Source organism: Bos indicus, chromosome 12, assembly GCF_029378745.1.
Source record: "Bos indicus isolate NIAB-ARS_2022 breed Sahiwal x Tharparkar chromosome 12, NIAB-ARS_B.indTharparkar_mat_pri_1.0, whole genome shotgun sequence".
Classification (NCBI taxonomy): Eukaryota; Metazoa; Chordata; class Mammalia; order Artiodactyla; family Bovidae; genus Bos; species Bos indicus.
The window spans coordinates 19094389-19113317 of NC_091771.1; the positions used below are offsets into that span (position 1 = coordinate 19094389).

An 18929-nucleotide genomic window follows, 5' to 3' on the forward strand; every position below is an offset into this window, starting at 1 on the left:
AGACCTATTTTTTAAGACCGTTTTAATACTATTTAGGCAGTTCTTCAGCACATATGGTTCCAAGCAAACGAAAGAATCTCCAGGCACCAGAAGCACAGGGAGGCATGAGCTGAAAGAAAAGGTCCAGTTCTCAGCTTTCTGCTTGGAGGGGATCTGAGATCCTGAGAGGAGGAGCAGGAGAGAAGCAGCTGAACACGACCCGGTTCCAAGCCAGGCGCCCGCCCTCCTGCCTACGGAGTCTGAGCTGCAGAGACCCGGGAGCTGCGCCGGGGCTCCTAGGGCAGAGCTGAAGGGCAGAGGGCATCCTGGCGGCACCCAGGGTGCCAAGCTCCTGGGAGCCCCGGCGTCGGGGGAGGGGCTCAGAGCCGGCCCCGCCCCCGCCCCCCAGGGGAAGGAAGAAGAAAAAGGGGAACCGGCCCATCCTCTCACACTATACTAGCCTCTCAGGACTGAAAGCAGCTGCCCTGGGAGGACCACACAGAGGGGCAGCCTAGTAACTCTGAGGTAATTGTCATTTTAACGCTTCTACCCCTGGCCTGGGGATTGAACTGAGGGCATCTCATTTTCCTCCACGGGGCAGCTGAAATCTATTCCTGGGCCTGAGATGTCCCTTCCCCTGTTCCAGCCAAGGTTTCCTGGGACTTAAGGTGGGGACAGGTCTTGGTCTTAACACTTGAGATTCTTCAAAAACGTGTATAATGTTCTGGAGGTAATTTATGTGGGTAAGCCACTGGAGGAAACCACTTTGCTCTGACCGGTTCCTTTGCCTGCAGTCAGCAGGATTTATAAATAGGCACTTTTAATGGGGTGGCAGCCTGGTCCTGGGTGGGGCGGGGGCTCAGTGGTTCCAAAGGCTGCAGAAGTCACCACCAGCCCCCTGCCCACTTTTCTCAGTGCACTGGCCCCGAGATAACTTCCCTTTGGGGTTTAGGCTTCCAGGTGGACACCAGAGGCTCGAAGCCACGGACCAGCAAGAATCGAAGACATCCTTCAGTCACTTCTACTCAACCAGGTTTGTCTAACAGAAGTGGGTTGTGCCTCCTTGCCTTAACTACATAGGAATGGGAGCTGACGTTCCATGTCTTCAGGGAGAGACCCTGGTCTCTTCTCTGCAGCAGGTACCCCTCCCCCCGATCCCCAGAGATAGGTCAGCTGATGCTGACTCACACAGCCCTACTTCCCTGGGTTTGAAAGATGACACTGTGGACATTACCTTGGGTGTAGAAGCCCTTCTCCCATGGCCCACACGGATTTGTGTTCCTTCTGACGACTGCACCTGGCCTTTCTCCCCTAGGGTCTGGCAGTGGCCCCCATGGGGTCTGTGAGTTCCCGAAGCCACAGGGCGGAAGCCCAGGTGGTGATGATGGGCCTGGACTCGGCCGGCAAGACCACGCTCCTGTACAAACTGAAGGGCCACCAGCTGGTGGACACCCTGCCCACCGTGGGTTTCAACGTGGAGCCCCTCGAGGCCCCCGGGCAGGCGTGCCTCACCCTCTGGGATATCGGGGGGCAGAGCCCACTCAGGGCCAGCTGGAAGGACTACCTGGAGGGCACGGCCGTCCTCGTGTTTGTGCTGGACAGCACAGACGAGGCCCGCTTGCCCGAGGCAGTGGCTGAGCTCACGGAGGTCCTGGAGGACCCCCACCTGGACGGCGTCCCTCTCCTGGTGCTGGCCAACAAGCACGAGGCACCCCACGCCCTGCCGCTGCCCGAGATCCGAAACAGGCTAGGCCTGCAGAGGTTCCCGGGACTCTGCTGGCAGCTGCGGGCCTGCAGTGCCCTCACCGGCGAGGGGCTGCCCGAGGCCCTGGGGAGCCTGAGGCGTCTCCTGAGCTACCGCAGCCCCCGGAGTCTCCAGGTGAGTGCAGGGGGCGGCCGTCGGGAGACCTGAGAGCCTTGATCCGGGCAGAGCAGCCTGTCTTCTCTGCTCTTACAGACTGGAACACCAGCTAATCCTGGAGAGAACCTCAAGTTCTGTTTATCAAACAAGGAACCCTCCTAGGCTCAGACACAATATTTAAGTCTTGGGACTTATTGTCACCCGTGTTTATGTTGCGAATCAGCTACTCTTGGAATAATGATACTCTAAGTGTTCCAGGTGGTTCAGCAGCAAAGAATCTGCCTGCAACGCAGGAGACATGGGTTTGATCCCTGGGTCGTGAAGATCCCCTGGAGAAGGGAGTGGCAACCCACTCCAGTATTCTTGCCTGGAGAATCCTGTGGACAGAGGAGCCTGGCGGGCTACAGTCCATGGGCTCACAAGAGAATCGGACATGACTTACCGACTAAACGACAACAAAGAAAAAAAAGAAAAAACCTCAACATAATTCGTTTAGTAACTCATCATTACCACGTGTGAACTGAGAAACTATAATAACAGAACCAGTGGCTGCCGAATAATTAAGACCTAAATTCACAGAGGGAAAGAGATTTCAAAATCAGATCAGAATATCAGACTTGGACATGTTCACGATCTTATGAGTGATTGTCCTTAGTAGCCCCTAAATCGCAAGCAGTCAGGGCCAGCAGAGTCAAGCCTGCTTCCAAAGGACCTCGGGTTAGAAGCTGGCTGGGGCACTCAGCCCTGGACAGAGGCTGGGAGTTCAGACCTTCCAAGATCAATCACCTTCTCTGACCTTGACTAGTCATTCTCTGGAGGAGGGCGTGACAACCCACTCAAGTATTCTTGCCTGGAGAATCCCATGGACAGAGGAGCCCGACGGGCTACAGTCCATAGGGTCGCAAAGAGTCAGACATGACTGAAGCGACTGAACGTGAATGCATGGATGCACAGCCCTTCTCCACCTTTTTGTTATCCTGTGCTGGTCTTTTTCCAGAACCCTTCGTTGTTTTCCTTCTGTTTTCCTTCTCTTTCTTCTCCTTGTCATGTATAGATTCCCTTAAAGATCAGATTAATCAGTTTCATTCATCCATTTATTCATTCACTTAATCAAAAATATGTCGAGCATGGAATTAGTGGCAAAAGGCAATGAGTTTTAGATATGAAGCAGGGTCTCCAGATGGGAGGCGTGAATTCTGAAGATATGAAGAGCAGCAGTGTACCTCTCCCTATTTACAGGGAAAGAGGAAGTTGAACATAGCATCCTAGAAGGGTCCTCGGGGGGTGATCTTTACCTAGGATCCATGAAGCTCCTGAAATTATTTCCAAAAAGATCAGAAACTTTCATTAGATTTTCAAAGGCACCTGTGACTCCCTAAGGTAAGAAGCACCAATCTGGTCTTATCCTTCATCCAACCCAGGAATACTTCCTATAATCTGAGTTTTTTAATAGCAAGCTGCTTCCATTTGGTACTGGCTCTCATGTTAAACAGCTCTAAATGTTGGATATTCTTTCCCTCTTGGGTTCCATCAGCCTCCTAAGAGCTCCTGACGGTGGCTCTGCCCTCTGTGGAATGACATGTGACAACTGGCCCTCGACACCCCTCTGATGTCTGAGAGGTCTCTCTACCCAAAGTCTCCCCTTCTAACAGCAGCTTAGATGTGCCTGGCTTTTTCTACCTCTTGCCAGTTGATGTGTTTCAAGACTTCTGTGTTGGACTCAGGAAAGTACAAAGATGCAAAGAGAAAGGGAACAAGGTCTCCAGGCTCAGGGAGCTCTGGGTGGGGAAGCAGAGGACATGATTCCCATGAAAAGGTGAGGATGGGAGTTTACTGTGCATGTGCTGGGGCCAGTTCTGTGCTCAGTCCCTTACAAGAGATGATCTCTAACTCTCCCAATTCTGCCAAGTAGGTATCCTTCCCATTTTATAGAATTAGACACTGAGGCTCGGAGAGGTTGTGACTTGCTTGAGGCACGGCTCTTAAGTGACACTTTTGGAATTTGAACCAGATGTTCCAGCCCTTGATGATGCCTGCGTTCTTCCATGACATTGTGCTTCTAGGAGGTTTAAGCCAAGGTTGACATTTGATTAGCAGATGAGATGGGGGAGCAGTCTAATCAGAGGAAAGAGATTGTTTGGAGGCATGAGGAATAAGCCAAAAAAACCCAAAACAAAACAGAAACAGGAGGTTGGGGGTGAGAGGTGGTGTGTATTATAAAAGGAAACAAAACCAAAAGGAGGGACTTTCCTGGTGGTCCAGTGGCCAAGCCTCCACGCTCCCAATGCAGGGGGCCCAGGTTCGATCCCTGGTCAGGGAACTAGATCCCACATGCTGAAACGATGACCTGGCACAGCCAAATAAATGAATACATGTTATTATTGTTTTTTTAATGGAGAGAAATTTCAGATCCAAGTTGAGAAGGCTTCTCTGGTGGTTCAGATGGTAAAGAATCTACCTGCAATGTGGGAGAGCCAGGTTCCATCCCTGGGTCGGGAAAATCCCCTGGAGAAGGAAATGGCAACCCACTCCAGTATTCTTGCCTGGAGAATTCCATGGACAGAGGAGCCTGATGGGCTACAGTCCAGGGAGTCGCCAAGAGCTGGACATGACTGAGTGACTAACACACACACATGAGAAGGCTTAGACTTTCATCATCAGGAGTTGGTCTCAGATAAGTGAAACTGTCTGGCTTCCATTTAAGAGGCTAATTTAGTGGCAGTGTAGGGGTGAAACAAAGAGAAGTGGGAACACTGGGAATGGAGAGGCAGGGAAACCCGGTGGGTGCCTGTCACAGTCACAGAGGAGAGGAGAGGAAGACAAGAACACTGAGAGCCACTTTTAAGAGAAAAGGCTGAGAGAGGAAGAACTCGAAGACATTCAAGGTTTTGAGCCTATGTGGCAGGTGGGATTGGAATGAACTGAGAAGGTGGACACGGGAGGAGCAGGTTGTGAAGGGGTCAGAACCGCTGGGCTCTGCTGGGTCTGAATGTGTTTATAGCTCTGTTCACACTGTCATTATCTGCAGACCCTGGGGCACCCAGGACCCCCTGGAGGTATCTGCTGGTTTCTGTTCATGGAAGCTCATCTCCTCACGTGATTTGTCCTGTTTTCATGGTGAGCTCATCTTCAGCAGGGTGTGCTTTTCCCGTGTGACTGCCTTGTGCTCTGGGTTGTGACAGGGTTTCTACACAGAGGGGTTTCCCATCAGCTGTCTACTAGATGCTGGGGCTTTTGATTGTTTGAGACCAGATATCATGTTAGTTTCTCCGCTTGGGGCTCACAGACCTCCCAGGCAGTAGAAATCTGAACTCTACTAATTCATAAGCCAGGCCCCAGAGATGAAGTTTCTGACAGACGACTGTTTTTCTTTGCATTCATATCCCAAGATAAGACCATCTGCTTTCACATGCCTGGCTGAGCTGGTGAGCAGACTTTTCTAATCCCCTTTTAAGAGGGGGGTACTGCTTTAATGCTCTTGCTTTTCTGTTGAGCTCAGAGCAAAATTTTCTCCCCTCCAAACAAGAGTGAGGCCACATCTCCCATCCCCATGCAGATGCTACGACTGCAGCCCAGTCCCTAGAATCTCGGTTTGGCTTCTCTAAGATGCTCTTGGACTCCAGGCTTCACTTAACTGCTTTGGCTATGGTTTTTCCCCTTCATTTCTACCACCTGGATTTCTCTCTCTCTTTTTTTAATGTTCAATGATAGGCTACATTAAAACATTTTTTCTGACTACAGTTTACTCAACACGTATGACTCCATAGTGGAAAACATCTGCCATGTTGTTAGGCACCTGCCAGGGTCCCAGAAAAGGCTGAGAGGAGAGCAGGATGGCCTAAGGCACACAGGTGGTGGCTGGCTTTGCCTTCTCCAGGTTTCCCATCTTTCCCCCTGCTTCCATTCCAACCATGGCGGGTCTGGAGGGAGGGTGGAACCCCCTCTTCCTTTAGAATCTTGCCGGTAGGACTGGGAATTCTACTCTCCTGGCTGCTGGCAACTGGAAGGTGGGGCAGTGTGGCCAGTTGGATGGCCTCAGCCTTTGGCTCCCCTCCCAAGTCAGGCCGGAGCCCACCAGGGACGTGGAGAGGGCAGACAGAGGGGCTTCCCTCCTGCTCTTCTGCTCAGATACACATATGGGTATATACATGTACTTACACCACAGAGCTACAACACAGGGAACCTTAGGAAAAAACAAATTGTACCTTCTGTTTTATTTTGTTGTTTAAAAGGTATTCTCCTTATGGGAGAGGTATTTTGCGTGTTTCAAATCACCCACACCTTTAAGATCCACCCGCCTTCCATTAACCCATGAGCAGGAGTAAGGAGGTGCAGGAGCTGATGTGGCTGAAAAGCACACGTCTATTGCCTTCTTATATAAAATGAACTTTTTCTTTCTGCAAACACTGTATACAGTGAGATTTATTTCACGTTGGAGAGCTGATTACCTCTTTGAATATGGGTTGAGCTTCTCCCTCTCTGACTCACTGATTTTTACGTTTATTTAGGCTGTGCTGGGTCTTCCTTGCTGCGCAGGCTTCTCTCCAGTTGTGGTGAGCAGGGGTCACTCTCTAGTCACGGTGCACGGGCTTCTCATTGCAGTGGCTTCTCTAGTTATGGATCGTGGGCTCTAGAGCACAGGCTCGACAGTTGTGGCTTCGTTGCTCCGAGACAGGAGGGATCTTCCCAGGCCAGGGATCGAACCCATGTCTCCTGCACTGACAGGTGGATTCTTTACCAATGAGTCGTCAGGGGAGCCCCTCTGACTCAGATTCTGAAGATGTTTCTGCCTCCCCTCTTGGACAGAAGCGATCCTTCGGTGAAAGTTACAAACCATGGGAGTTGGGTTTTGGTTTGGTTCTGCTGAGTTTTAAGGTTGGGGCTGTCCATCCTCAAGGATCTCTGCACTCACCTCCTCCTGTGGGGGCTTGGGGCAGCTGTGTCCTCTAAAGTGGGCCAGGCCCCCCTTCTGAGCACATGGATGAGCCGGGATCTTGCCTTCCTTCTCATCCTCCGCTACCCGCAGCGTCCCAGCTGCAACCTCAGGTCATGCGGTGCAGTTACTTCTATAAAGACTTGTCTTGCTTCAGAGCCCACCTGATGCAACTCAAGACCAGTGGGGCCCCACACAGAAGCCCCCGCCCCCGCAGACAGACAAATGCAAGTCAGACAGCAGGAATGATGAGACTGTTCAGGCCACGCCTCTCGTGGCAGAGGCTGAGCCAAGATGGGAGAGTCCCTGAGTGAGTGGGAGGAAGACCCCCTGGAGGAGGGCATGGCAACCCATTCCAGTGCTCTTGCCTGGAGAATCCCAAGGACAGAGGAGCCTGGTGGGCTACAGTTCAGAGGGTCGCAAAGAGTTGGACATGACTGAAGCAACTTAGCACATCGTACACTTTGAGCAGGGCTTGTGTGTGTAAAAGGACAACGTCATGACCCAAGCAGAAAAAGATCAAAATTCTGTGGGCCTAATCCTTTGGCCACCTGATGAGAAGAGCAAACTCATTTGAAAAGTCCGAGGCTGGGAAAGACTGAAGGCAGGAGAAGAAGGGGGTGACAGAGGATGAGATGGTTAGTTAACATCACCGACTCAATGGACACGAGTTTGCACAAACTCTGGGAGACAGTGAAGGACAGGGAAGCCTGGTGTGCTGCAGTCCATGGGGTTGCAAAGAGTCGGATATGACTTAGTGACTTAACAACAACTATCCTGCCTGGGGAGAAATTCTATTAAACCAGCATTCCAAACTCTTCAAGGAAGTCATGTGCAGAGGTGCCCCTTTCTACCACTTTGAAGACAAGATTGAGTTCTCTGGGTCGATCAGGTGATCCCCAGGAATCAGGAGCTCTGGGCGGTGGGGCGGAGCAGCTGGCTGGCTGTCAGGTTCTGTCACAGCCACGGGTCACGAGGTTTTTACACAAGCTCCGGGGTGGACCCATCACACACCCTTCCTTCCCCTCAGTCAGTGTTGGTGACTCAGGGGATTTCAGAAAGGAGCTCATGGGACATGCAACCAGCAGGTTCATCCCGAGGCGCTTCTCAGCGTTTTCGAGACAGAACTTTAGGAGCTGGATCGACACCTGAGTAAGAAGCCTGGCATTTGCTCCCCCGGCTCTGCCTGCTACACTCTGAGCTCAGGCCAGACTATGACGAATGTACTACCTGGGGGCGCTGCTTCAGGAGAGACAGAGAAAGCAAGCAAGCTGTTGAGACTTGTGGTTCCACGCTGTGAAATGCATAGACACGTGACTCTACCGTCTCCCCATACCTGACAGGAGGGACAATAAAGGGATTTTTCTTTTAAACGCCAAAGCCCACAGGGACAAAGAAAGCAGAAGCAAATCTGGCAGGCTTGAGGTAGCACTAAGATTACAGAAGACAGAAAGTGATTCACAGACCAAAGAAAGTGGAAATATAAGTTGCTGGGGGTTGGGATGTATGTACATATGTGTATGTGTGTGTTCAGTCGAAGGACTCACTCTGTACTTCCCTGGTCTAAGTGTTGAAGGTGTATTAACCTACATAATCCCCCAACAATGTGAGAGTTTCCAGCCTGATTTGGGGGATGAGGCACAGAGAGGTTAAACAACTTGTCCCAGGTCACACAGCAGTTGAACCTCTGCAGAAGTGTGGCCCAGAAACCTTGGTCTACACAGCCTCACACAAGCAAGTCCTTCTGACACAAACCCCAGGACATCTCAGGACTTGGGCTCTCATGAAGCAACAAAGGAAACATAATTTGTGGAAAGTCTGTATGGAGAGACATAACCTCAGCCTCCTTTGCTATTTTATTCAGTCTGGACAACTGGATGCTTTCAGTTTATTCTCTGGAGGTGTTACCAGTTGAGGATGAGATGAGACATCTATTCAAAAATTCCTTGAAAGTGTGTGAATGGACCAGTGAGGCTGCCTGGACCCTCCCGCTTCCAGCTCCCAGGGGCTGGCAGCGAGGTTTACACAGGGAGGTGGGAACTGGGAGCCCCTCTCTCGGAACTGGCTGGCTGGAGAGAAGATACAGCACTGGCATCTGAAGGTCCCCGGATGAACCAGCTGGCTCACCAGTTGATCAGCCCTGCCTCCCATGAGCCAGGACTCACACGAGCTTCTGGAAGCTTTCTGGTATCTTTCTCTTTCCTCCACCTACATTTTTATTATGGAAAATGTAAACATACAGAAAAGCTGAAAAAAAAAAACTATAATGAACACCCATATGCCCACCTCTTAAGTACTACAATTGCTAACACCTTGGCATATTTGCTTCATCTTTAGATAAAGGTATGTACATATAGTATATTTCTGAACCATTTGAAAATGACTGCAGACATTATATTTCACCTATACGTATTTCAGTATCTCTATTCAAAGAATAAGGATCTCATCAGCTCTAACCCACATGTATTATCACACCTGAGAAAATTTCAAATAGTTCCCAAATACATTCTGATATTCAATCCATATTCAAATTTCCCACACTGTCCCTAGAATATCATTGCATCTGGTTATTATGTCTCTTTATTCTCCTTCCTAGAACAGCCCTCCTTCCATTTGTTTGCCCCACGATGGTGATATTTTGAAGGGACCAGGTCATTCATTAAAGAAGCGTCTCAGAGCTGATGTGTCTGACTGTGTCGTGCATCATTTAATTGGTCCCCGTATCACTTGTAAATGCTGTCAAGTGAAGTCAGGTCTAAAGGTGCGATGAGATTCAGATCAGATGTTTTTGGTGACACAGGGAGGTGATATTCTCTACTTCATGCTGCATCTCATCAGGGGACAGCGTTTGATTATCTCACTAGTGGGGAAGCAAAGCTCCATCTCTTGCTGAAGGCAGTGAGTGATGGATCGCTCCAGTGGAAAGAAGTGATAATGCCTTACTCAAATAGAACAGATAATAAAGGACGACAGGACATCTGAGAAAAAGTCTCCAGTATGAGAGAGAGAAAGGAAAAAACTCAGAGGAAAGAGGAGAGAGAGATCATTGCAGGAAGTAAAAGAAAACTTCCCCCAAATGATAAATCTCCTTAGAAATATGAGAAGATCTCACATCCATGAAGCAAGATGGCTATAAATAAAAATTTAGAAACCAAGAAAGCGCTCTTGGAAATCTACACTGAAAATCCAATACAAAGTTGGAAGACAGAGTAGAAGTAGAAATCTCCTAAAAAGTAGAACAAAAAGATAAAGGAGGAAAAATTGGGAAATAAAACATAAGAAAACTAGGGGATTAGTCTCAAAGTTTAGCATCGGGATAATGATGTCCCAGAAAACTCAGAGAGAATGAGAAAGCAGAGGGGTGAATTATCAGATAAATAAAACAAGAACATTTTTCAGAACACATGAGTTTCCAGCTTGAAAAAGTCTAAGGAGTTGCCCGATACAAATGCATGCTATAAACATGAGCACAATACTGTTCAATTTCAGAACATCCTAAAAAAGACAGGCCACATTCTAAAGGTCAAGAACCAGAATAGCATTAAACTTGACAGCAATACTGAAACCGGAAGGATAATGGAACAAAGCCTTCAATATTCAGAGGGCAATTTGAACAATAAAGTGGTATGATAACCCCCAGGATCAAAGAAATATTGTTGAGTGCATGCTGAGACAGATAACTGAATGAATGACTAAATGCATGGAGGAGAAGGAACAGCTTCATCTTACAACAGAATTTCATTAATGACTGTAAGAGGAATGAGGCAAATAGAAAACTACTATTAAGTACATTATATTAATAACTATTTATAGGTAAGATTCACCAGTGGGTGCTAAAATTTGATAAGTGAAACTTTGAGGACAAGCAGGATATTTGTGTTATCTTCGAGAATGTCTACCAATATTTTTACTAACTATAAAAGGAAAAATAATAATGAGAATGAGAAGCCTAGCATGAACTACTTAGCCAAGTGATGAAGGTGGGCATCCTGAGTAGTGAGTATAGCATCAGCACAGAGCCCTGACATGAGGCAGGAAGACAGGCACGTCGTCTCGGTGGCATTCTCAGCCCAAAGTCCATAAGCTCAACCGAATCATGATAAAACATCAGAAAAATCCAAACTGAGGGACATTTTATAAAATAATTGACCAGTATTCTTCAAAATTGTTAAGATCATGAAAGAGACAGACTGAGGACTGGTTCAGATGGAGGAGACTAAGAAGATGTAGCAACTCAGTATAACGTGAGGTCCTAGATTGGATCCTGGAAAATAAAACGACATTATTGGAAAAACTGGTGAGATCCACAGTCTGCCACTTTGTTACCATAGTGGACTGAAGTTAATTGCTTAGTTGCCTCTTTTTTCTTTTGATGTAGACTTCTGCGTGCATCCCGGCTGTGTAAGATCTTAGAATCAGGGGAAGCTGGGTAAAGGCGTTAGCTAGAACTCTGTAATGTTTACGCAATTTTCTGTTAAGTTGAAAATTATTTCAAAATGGAAAGTTAAAACATTCTGAGGGAAAATTATTTTCCCCTAGAATTTTACACCCAATCAAGCTATCAATCATTTATGAGGACAGAATGTCATTTTCAGATAAACGAGAAGGCGTGCGTCTTTTATTGGAAGGGTACTGGTCGTCACGCTCCTTCAAGAGAATAACCTGAATGAAGATCAGGGATGCAGGCACTGTGAGATTCACCACCAGAGGGAAGCAGAGGAGTTTTGAGAAACCAGCTCTGTGCCGGCCTCCAGAGCAATTAGTATAGAGGGAAACAAGAGAATGCGTGGTTCCCAGAAGGATGTTGCAGATAAACCTACCAAAAAACCCAACGGCTTCCTCTTATCTATTCGATCGCATCAGTGAAATCTGCAGCTCTGACAGTTTAGGGCTGTATTATTGATAAGCATTTATCAAGAGAAAACCAAGCAAACAGACCAAAAAAAACAAAACAAAACCCTCTTGGGGAAACAAAAGTTGAACCATAAGGAAATATAGTATACTCAACGGAAGTCATAATAATATAAGTACTAAAATGTTCATTTAACCAAAACGGCTCTACTGGGAGGATGGAGGAAGGAAAATATGTGTGTGGGTGGAGCATGGGGGAGAGTGTGAGAGGGTTAAATAATTCTCTTCCAAGGTAGGAAAACAGATGATGTGTAAGGTTGAAAAATCAAGGAACAGCAACATAAATTTGGGGGGAAATAGAGAGAAAATATGACAAGACACAGCTAAAACAGCTGCTTCTGGGGAGAAGTAATTAAGACTTGGTTGGGAGACTGTGTGTGTTAGAGGCTCAGTCATGTGCGACTATCTGCAACCCCATGGACGGCAGCCCGCCAGGCTCCTCTGTCCATGGGATTCTCCAGGCAAGAATACTGGAGTGGGTTGCCATGCCCTCTTCTAGGGGAGCTTCCCAACCCAGGTATCGAACCCCGGTCTCCTGCATTGCAGGCAGATTCTTTACTGTCTGAGCCACTAGGGAAGCCCCAAGCAGGAGACTGCTGTTTTCCATTATAGGCCTCTGGGTTTTATTTCACTTCTTAAACTAGACACCTGTATGATTTTTATAAAAATGAAAACTAAATTTTAAATACTAAATAAGGCAAGAGCAACCAGAACATCACGGATAACTTTGTTTCAGTTCAGTTCAGTCGCTCAGTCATGTCCAACTCTTTGCGACCCCATGGACTGCAGCACGCCAGGCTTCCCTGTCAATCACCAACTCCCGGAGTTTACTTAAACTCATGTCCATCGAGTCAGTGATGCCATCCAGCCATCTCATCCTCTGTCGTCCCCTTCTCCTCCTGCCCCCAATCCCTCCCAGCATCAGGGTCTTTTCCAATGAGTTAACTCTTCGCATGAGGTGGCCAAAGTATTGGAGTTTCAGCTTTAGCATCATTCCTTCCAAAGAAATCCCAGGGCTGATCTCCTTCAGAATGGACTGGTTGGATCTCCTTGCAGTCCAAGGGACTCTCAAGAGTCTCCTCCAACACCACAGTTCAAAAGCATCAATTCTTCGGCACTCAGCTTTCTTTATAGTCCAACTCTCACATCCATACATGACTATTGGAAAAACCATAGTCTTGACTAGATGGGCCTTTGTTGACAAAGTAATGTCTCTGTTTTTTAATATGCTCTCTAGGTTGGTCATAACTTTCCTTCCAAGGAGTAAGTGTCTTTTAATTTCATGGCTGCAATCACCATCTGCAGTGATTTTGGAGCCCCAAAAAATAAAGTCAGCCACTTAAGCATCTAAACCCAACTAACTGTAGGGCTCGAGTAAGGGTCTTAACCCTGCCTATTTGGTATTCCTTCTTGTCCAGATTTCGGCTAGCACTGACCTTCACCTGGCTGGCCCAAAGGCTCTGCCCTCTGCTTTCCTCTGCTTTTCAATGCCTCAGAGCATACAGGTTCACACCCTTGAGCTGTGGAAGAGTTCTTTGGTTGTCTGCTCTGTTCTCTACACCTCTGCTGACCGCTCCCTCCTCATCTGCCCTCCGGGGCTGCCCTCTCCCACCAGAAGCTGACTTGGATTAAGCAGAGTGGTCACCTGGTTCTCTGACCACAGGGAGCCTGTGAGCTGTTTAACCTCCAGAAGTTTCTCAGGACTGGCTGGGTTCCTTGAAGCACCTTTGCAACAAAACGCTGCTAGCAGCAACTGGCCGAAGAAGCCCTTTATCGTTTTCTTGTGTGCCACCGGTGAGCATGGTGGTATTTTTGGCCCCGACTCTTCACTCCTTTCTCCATCCACACGTTTGCTATGGCTTCATCGTGGATGGAGTGTCCTTTGTCGACACTGGGGTTGGCCATGTGACTTTCTTTGGCCAATGGGCTGTCAGCAGATAGACACAAGCAGGGGTTTGAATAGTGTTTGCACGTGGGGGTTTCCCTCTGCTGACTCTGCCATCAGAAGAACAAGCTTCAGCTAGCCTGCTGTCCGAGGAGGAGAGGAGGAGAGGCATGGAGAGCAAAACCGCCAAGGACTTCCCTGGCGGTTAAGAGTCCACCTGCCAACGCAGGGGACGTGGCTTCGATCCCTGCTCTGGGAGGATCCCACATGACAAGGGGCAACTAAGCCCATGGACCACAACTCCTAAGCCTGCGCCCTCCTAAGCCCATGCTCTGCATCAAGAGAAGCCACCGCAATGAGAAAACTCTCGCACCACAGCCAGAAAGTACCCCTTGCTCACTGCAACTGGCAAAAAGCCTGAACATAGCAACAAAGACCCAGCACAGCCAAAGATAAAATAATTTTGAAACAAACAAAAACCTACTAAGTAGTCCAGAGACCTGAAGCCACTGCAGCCCAAGCAGAGACGGCCAGCTGAGGCCAGTCGGGATCAGCCAGATCCTGGTCCCCTACAGGGCTCCGAAGATAAACGCTTACCACTGCATGCCACTAAGAAGATTGCTGTGTGTTTTTGCCCCGCGGTGCTGGGTGACTAATACAGGCACTAAATGTTGGAAACCACCTATCTATAGTTTTATACCATGATTTCACTGGTTTATAAAATAATGCTCAAGGGTAGTATCCCAAGGTCAAATCATAAAAAGAGCTTGAGTCTTGAATCATTTACGAGCTAAGAAAAGAACTAACCTCAGACGGGGTGGTGGATGACAAATGTCCTACAAACTTGGCATGTGCTTTGACATTTTTACAGAGGACAGTCTGACATAAACGTGGTCACGCCCGGGGCATATGGATGTTGAGAGGGAAGATGCAGTGATAATGGCTACTTCTCAGTTTTGTGTGAAACTGCTTTTTGGAATTCTTAAGATTCCTTGGTGCTCCCAGGAGGAGTGCCTGGCCATAAAACTCTCTTCCATCTTGTGGGTGTTCAGTTGATTCTAACTTAATGTGAACATACAGATTAGATACTATGCTGAGAATAGGTTTTAGTTAAGAATGGAGAGCAGGCGATGGGTTCTGGAAGCCAGAGATCCCAGAACGGACTTAAAACAGAGATTCGTATACAATGTTGATCAAATCAGAGAGGAGGAAGACAGCACGCAGCAGAGGGGGCATGCACCTCAGCTGGCAGGACCCCTGGGATTTAACCACACTCAGACCACCTTCGCTCTTCCTGAAGAACCATCTCTGCTTGGAATGGGACTGCCAATGGGAGGGACTCAACCAAAAACGTGGGGGTCTGGGGATGTGAAGAGGAGGGAAACCAGGGATGAAGGACCAGTTCACAGATTCAAAAGCTGTGGTTCACATCTTGCTTGGATTTAATGGAAAAAAAAAAAAGGGTAATACATTCTCAGAATGGCCAGCCAGGGTGGCCAGGGCTGAAGTCTTCCAAGTCAGGACTGTGGGACTGAGTCACTTAATAAAAGGCTCCTCACAGGCCCAGGGGCTCCCCTGGTGGCTCAGACAGTAAAGAATCTGCCCACAGTACAGGAGAACCAGGTTTGATCCCTGGGTGGGGAAGATCCCCTGGAGAAGGGAATGGCAACCCACTCCAGTATTCCTGCCTGGAAAATCCCCATGGACAGAGGAGCCTGGCGGGCTACAGTCCGTGGGGTCACAAACAGTCAGCTGTGACTGAGCAACTAACACTTTCACTTTCTTTCCCAGGCCCAGGGCGTTCCCAGCAGATGTTGGGGAACACAGGATGAGGACTCGGAAGGCAGAAAGCAAGAAAAAGCAAGACTGCTGTCTAAGGGGCTCTGGCCTCAAAGCAAGCAGCGCCCTCTGGGTGCTGATCTGGGGCGGGGGCGGGGAGGGGGACACGAGGAAGAGGATTGCAACAGATGTGGAGGCGTGGGGGGCCCCTCTCTCCCCTGCTGCCTCCCAATGGTTCAGCTACCAGGCAGGCTGGGAGGTGGTGGAGAGCTAGGGCGGAGCGGGATTAGGACTGGGGCAATGGTCCAGGCGGGGCTGACTCACGATGAGCTCAGGTTCACTTTTGGGAGCAACTGGCGTCCAAGGAGATGCCATCTGGGGTGCGGATGCAGCCACGAGTCAAGGCAGCTGACAGCTCTCACGACGTGGCTGTGGCATGTGGGCCAGCGCTCCCCAAGCTGGGATCTGTAAACCACCAGTTCTGAAGGCTGTGAAGAGCTGTTGGCCTGAAAAGAGGGTTCCATGGTCCAACAAGCTTGGGAGGTGCTAGGTTTAATGGAATTACACAGGTTTCTCCACTGCAGGACATCTCAAAGCCCTTAATATGATGACAGGAATAGCCAGGCTCTAAAGCAAGAACTGTGGTGTTGGAGAAGACTCTTGAGAGTCCCTTGGATTGCAGGGAAATCAAACCAGTCCATCCTTAAGGAAATCAACCCTGAATATTCATTGGAAGGACTGATGCTGAAGCTCCAATACTTTGGCCACCTGATGCGAAGAGCCAACTCATTGGAAAAGACCCTGATGCTGGGAAAGATTGAGGGCAGGAGAAGGGGACGACAGAGGATGAGATGGTTGGACGGCATCACCGACTCAATGGACATGAGCTTGAGCAGGCTCCGGGAGATGGTGAAGGACAGGGAAGCCTGGCGTGCTGCAGTGCATGGGGTCGCAGAGTCGGACACGACTGAGCGACTGAACGACAACAAAAGAAGGCAGGCAGGATTAGAGTGTACAGATTTCAATCATGATCACGGAACCCTTTCTACACAGAACTTCGGGCCAGTGAACTACTGACACTTTCCAGAGTGGGACACTAAAAATACCCCAGCCACCTGATGCCCAAGCGGGCAGTAAATCACTGGCCTTCAAGCTCCAGAATGCAGGCCAGGCCTGGCCTACCATGGCCGCAGGCGGCTGACCCTTGCCAGATGGCCCAACTCCACTTCTTCGCACCCAGGCAGTCAGTGGGGCGAGGAGGAGAGGGGCCCCCAGGAGGCAGGAAGCTGCTGCAGGTGCGTCCTGGGTGTGGGGTGGTTAGAGGTGGGCGTGTCATGGGAGGAAACGGGGTTCCCTGGGAAAGGGCAGTGGCTTCCACAGTGACAATTGCTTTACTATTAATAAATACAATCAGGGCATCCCGTCAGAACCCACAGATCAGCCTCTCAAATTACCCCACGGCCGCCAGATGTCGCTGTTGCAGGGAGCATGAACTTGCAGTCCCGTCTCCCTACAGGCAATGACTTTACCAAGACAGTTCAAATTGTGGGCGCTCAGACGCACATGAGACCCACCCAATTCCTGCGACCCAATTGAGTGAGACCCTGCTTCCAGTTCTTAGTGATTAGATCGCACCAACCCCACCTCCAGCAGCCCTGGGACCAAAAGCAGTCCGACTCCCAGAATGTAACCAAGAAATGCCAAAAATCTGTGCATGGTTCCTTTCAGCACAAAACAGCAAATCAGAAAACGAGAGGCCAAGACAAAATACTTATTTTTTTAACTAAAAACACAGAACAATGAAATTGAGAGGCTCCTCAAGTATAAGGAATAGACCCAGATGATCAAAAATGTACTGAGGTTGAATTTTTTTGACCATTAAAAAATCCAGAGGGTGGAATGATTTGGGAGAATGGCACTGAAATATGTATATCATATATGAAACGAGTCACCAGTCCAGGTTCGATGCACGATACTGGATGCTTGGGGCTGGTGCACTGGGACGACCCAGAGGGATGGTATGGGGAGGGAGGAGGGAGGAAGGTTCAAGATGGGGAACACGTGTATACCTGTGGCAGATTCATTTGGTTTTGTATGGCAAAACCAATACAATATTGTAAAGTTAAAAAATAAAATTTAAAAAAAAAACTGGGACTAAAATTTGGAAATGTTTAAAAAAAAAAATCCACACAGCTAAACGGTTTTCATAGCTTGCAGGCTTCCAGCAACATGTCTAACAGGTTGGACTTGAAAAAGTACTTATTTGATGTGGAGCATCTTTTAAGTCTTTGTTGAACTTGTTACAAAATTGCTTCATTTTATGTTTTCTAGGAGGCCCATGGAATCTTAGCTCCAGGCCCAGGATAAAACCTGCACCCACTGCATCAGAAGGTGAAGACTTAACCAATGGACTCCCAGGGAAGTCCCTAAAAGTACTTTTAAGTGACCTAGGTTCTAGTTCACTAAAAAGCTATGTGGACTTGGGCAGGTTATCCAACCTCTCTGAGCCTTAGTTTCCTTGTGTGTGAACTGAACCTACCCAGGCCCCACCCCCCTTTTAAAACATTTTTATTGGAGTATAGTTGCTTTACAATGTTGTGTTAGATTCTGCTGTACAACAAAGTGATTCAGTTATACACACACACACACACACACACACACACACACATATACACACATCCATTTTTTAGATTTCCTTCCCATTTGGTGACCACAGAACATTGAGTAGAGTTGCCCATGCCACATAGTAGGTTCTCATCAGTCATCTATTTTATATATAGAAGAGTATAAATGTCAATCCCAATCGCCCAATTCATCCTCCCCTACTCCCCGCTCAAGGCCCCTTTAAACAATATATGATTCTAAGATTCTAAGCGTGGCCTTGAAGGGCCCATGTGCAGCTGGGAAGGTGGATATCAAAAATAACAAAACAATACGAGGCCACTTAAGTGACACAGACAAGGGCTACAAGTATGCAGAGTCCTCCTCTTCTGACTGGGGGACTGAGAGAGGCTTCCAAAGGGGAAGGGATTAAACACCTAAAACCCAGCACTGCAGCACGCTCAGCACACTTGATCCCTCCCTTGAAGAGTTGGGAGGTGGCCAATCCAATATTTTAAGATGTCAACTTGATCTGTGTGGACATAAACATCTAAGGAAACTGGTTTCCAAAAATAAATGATAACTGCTACCTATCAGCCTCTGTGAGCGCATGAATTTCTCAAGGATGGGGGCATGTTCTGTAATTCTATCTAGTTGGTTCTGTGTGGACAAGTATAGTATACTGCTAGTTCCTGGATGATAAATCTGGGGCAAGAGAGAGAGAGGAAGGGAGCGGGGAGGTTAAAACCCTTCTTCACATGTTAAAAGTATCCTCTCCCACCTATGTTAATACATGCACAGGCAACAGCTTGAGAAATGGAAACTAAATTTGTAATAGCGATTCTGTCTGATGATACTGGGGGTTATTTTTCTTTTTGCTTATCTGGATTTTCCATTTTTATCAACAGGCATGGATCAATTGTATTTTTTTTAATGCAAAAACATCTGGGAAGGATGATACATCCAACCACTATCAGTCA

The 18929-nt window shown here is 48.2% G+C and overlaps 1 protein-coding gene across 3 annotated transcripts; it reads left to right on the forward strand.

Annotated features, from left to right (window-relative positions):
• The first annotated feature begins 293 nt into the window (after nucleotides 1-293).
• On the forward strand, nucleotides 294-18537 carry ARL11 (ARF like GTPase 11). Of its 3 annotated transcripts, XM_070800116.1 has the most exons (4): nucleotides 299-504; nucleotides 932-1012; nucleotides 1295-1858; nucleotides 17680-18537. In XM_070800116.1, the coding sequence occupies exons 3-4, from the start codon at nucleotides 1313-1315 to the stop codon at nucleotides 17713-17715; spliced, it is 582 nt and encodes a 193-aa protein (XP_070656217.1). In that variant the 5' UTR covers nucleotides 299-504; nucleotides 932-1012; nucleotides 1295-1312; the 3' UTR covers nucleotides 17716-18537. The 3 variants fall into 3 exon arrangements, with proteins under 3 accessions (XP_070656218.1, XP_070656217.1, XP_019826867.2); XM_070800117.1 differs by lacking the exon at nucleotides 932-1012 and having other exon boundaries at nucleotides 294-504; XM_019971308.2 differs by lacking the exon at nucleotides 17680-18537 and having other exon boundaries at nucleotides 303-504; nucleotides 1295-9455.
• The last annotated feature ends 392 nt before the right edge of the window (nucleotides 18538-18929 follow it).

Bases quoted from the DNA above. Each gene is read 5' to 3' on its own strand.
- ARL11 (XM_070800117.1), top strand. From the start codon at position 1,313: ATGGGGTCTGTGAGTTCCCGAAGCCACAGGGCGGAAGCCCAGGTGGTG. The intron at 1,859-17,679 runs GTGAGTGCAGGG...TATGTTTTCTAG, and splicing joins GCAGCCCCCGGAGTCTCCAG to GAGGCCCATGGAATCTTAGC.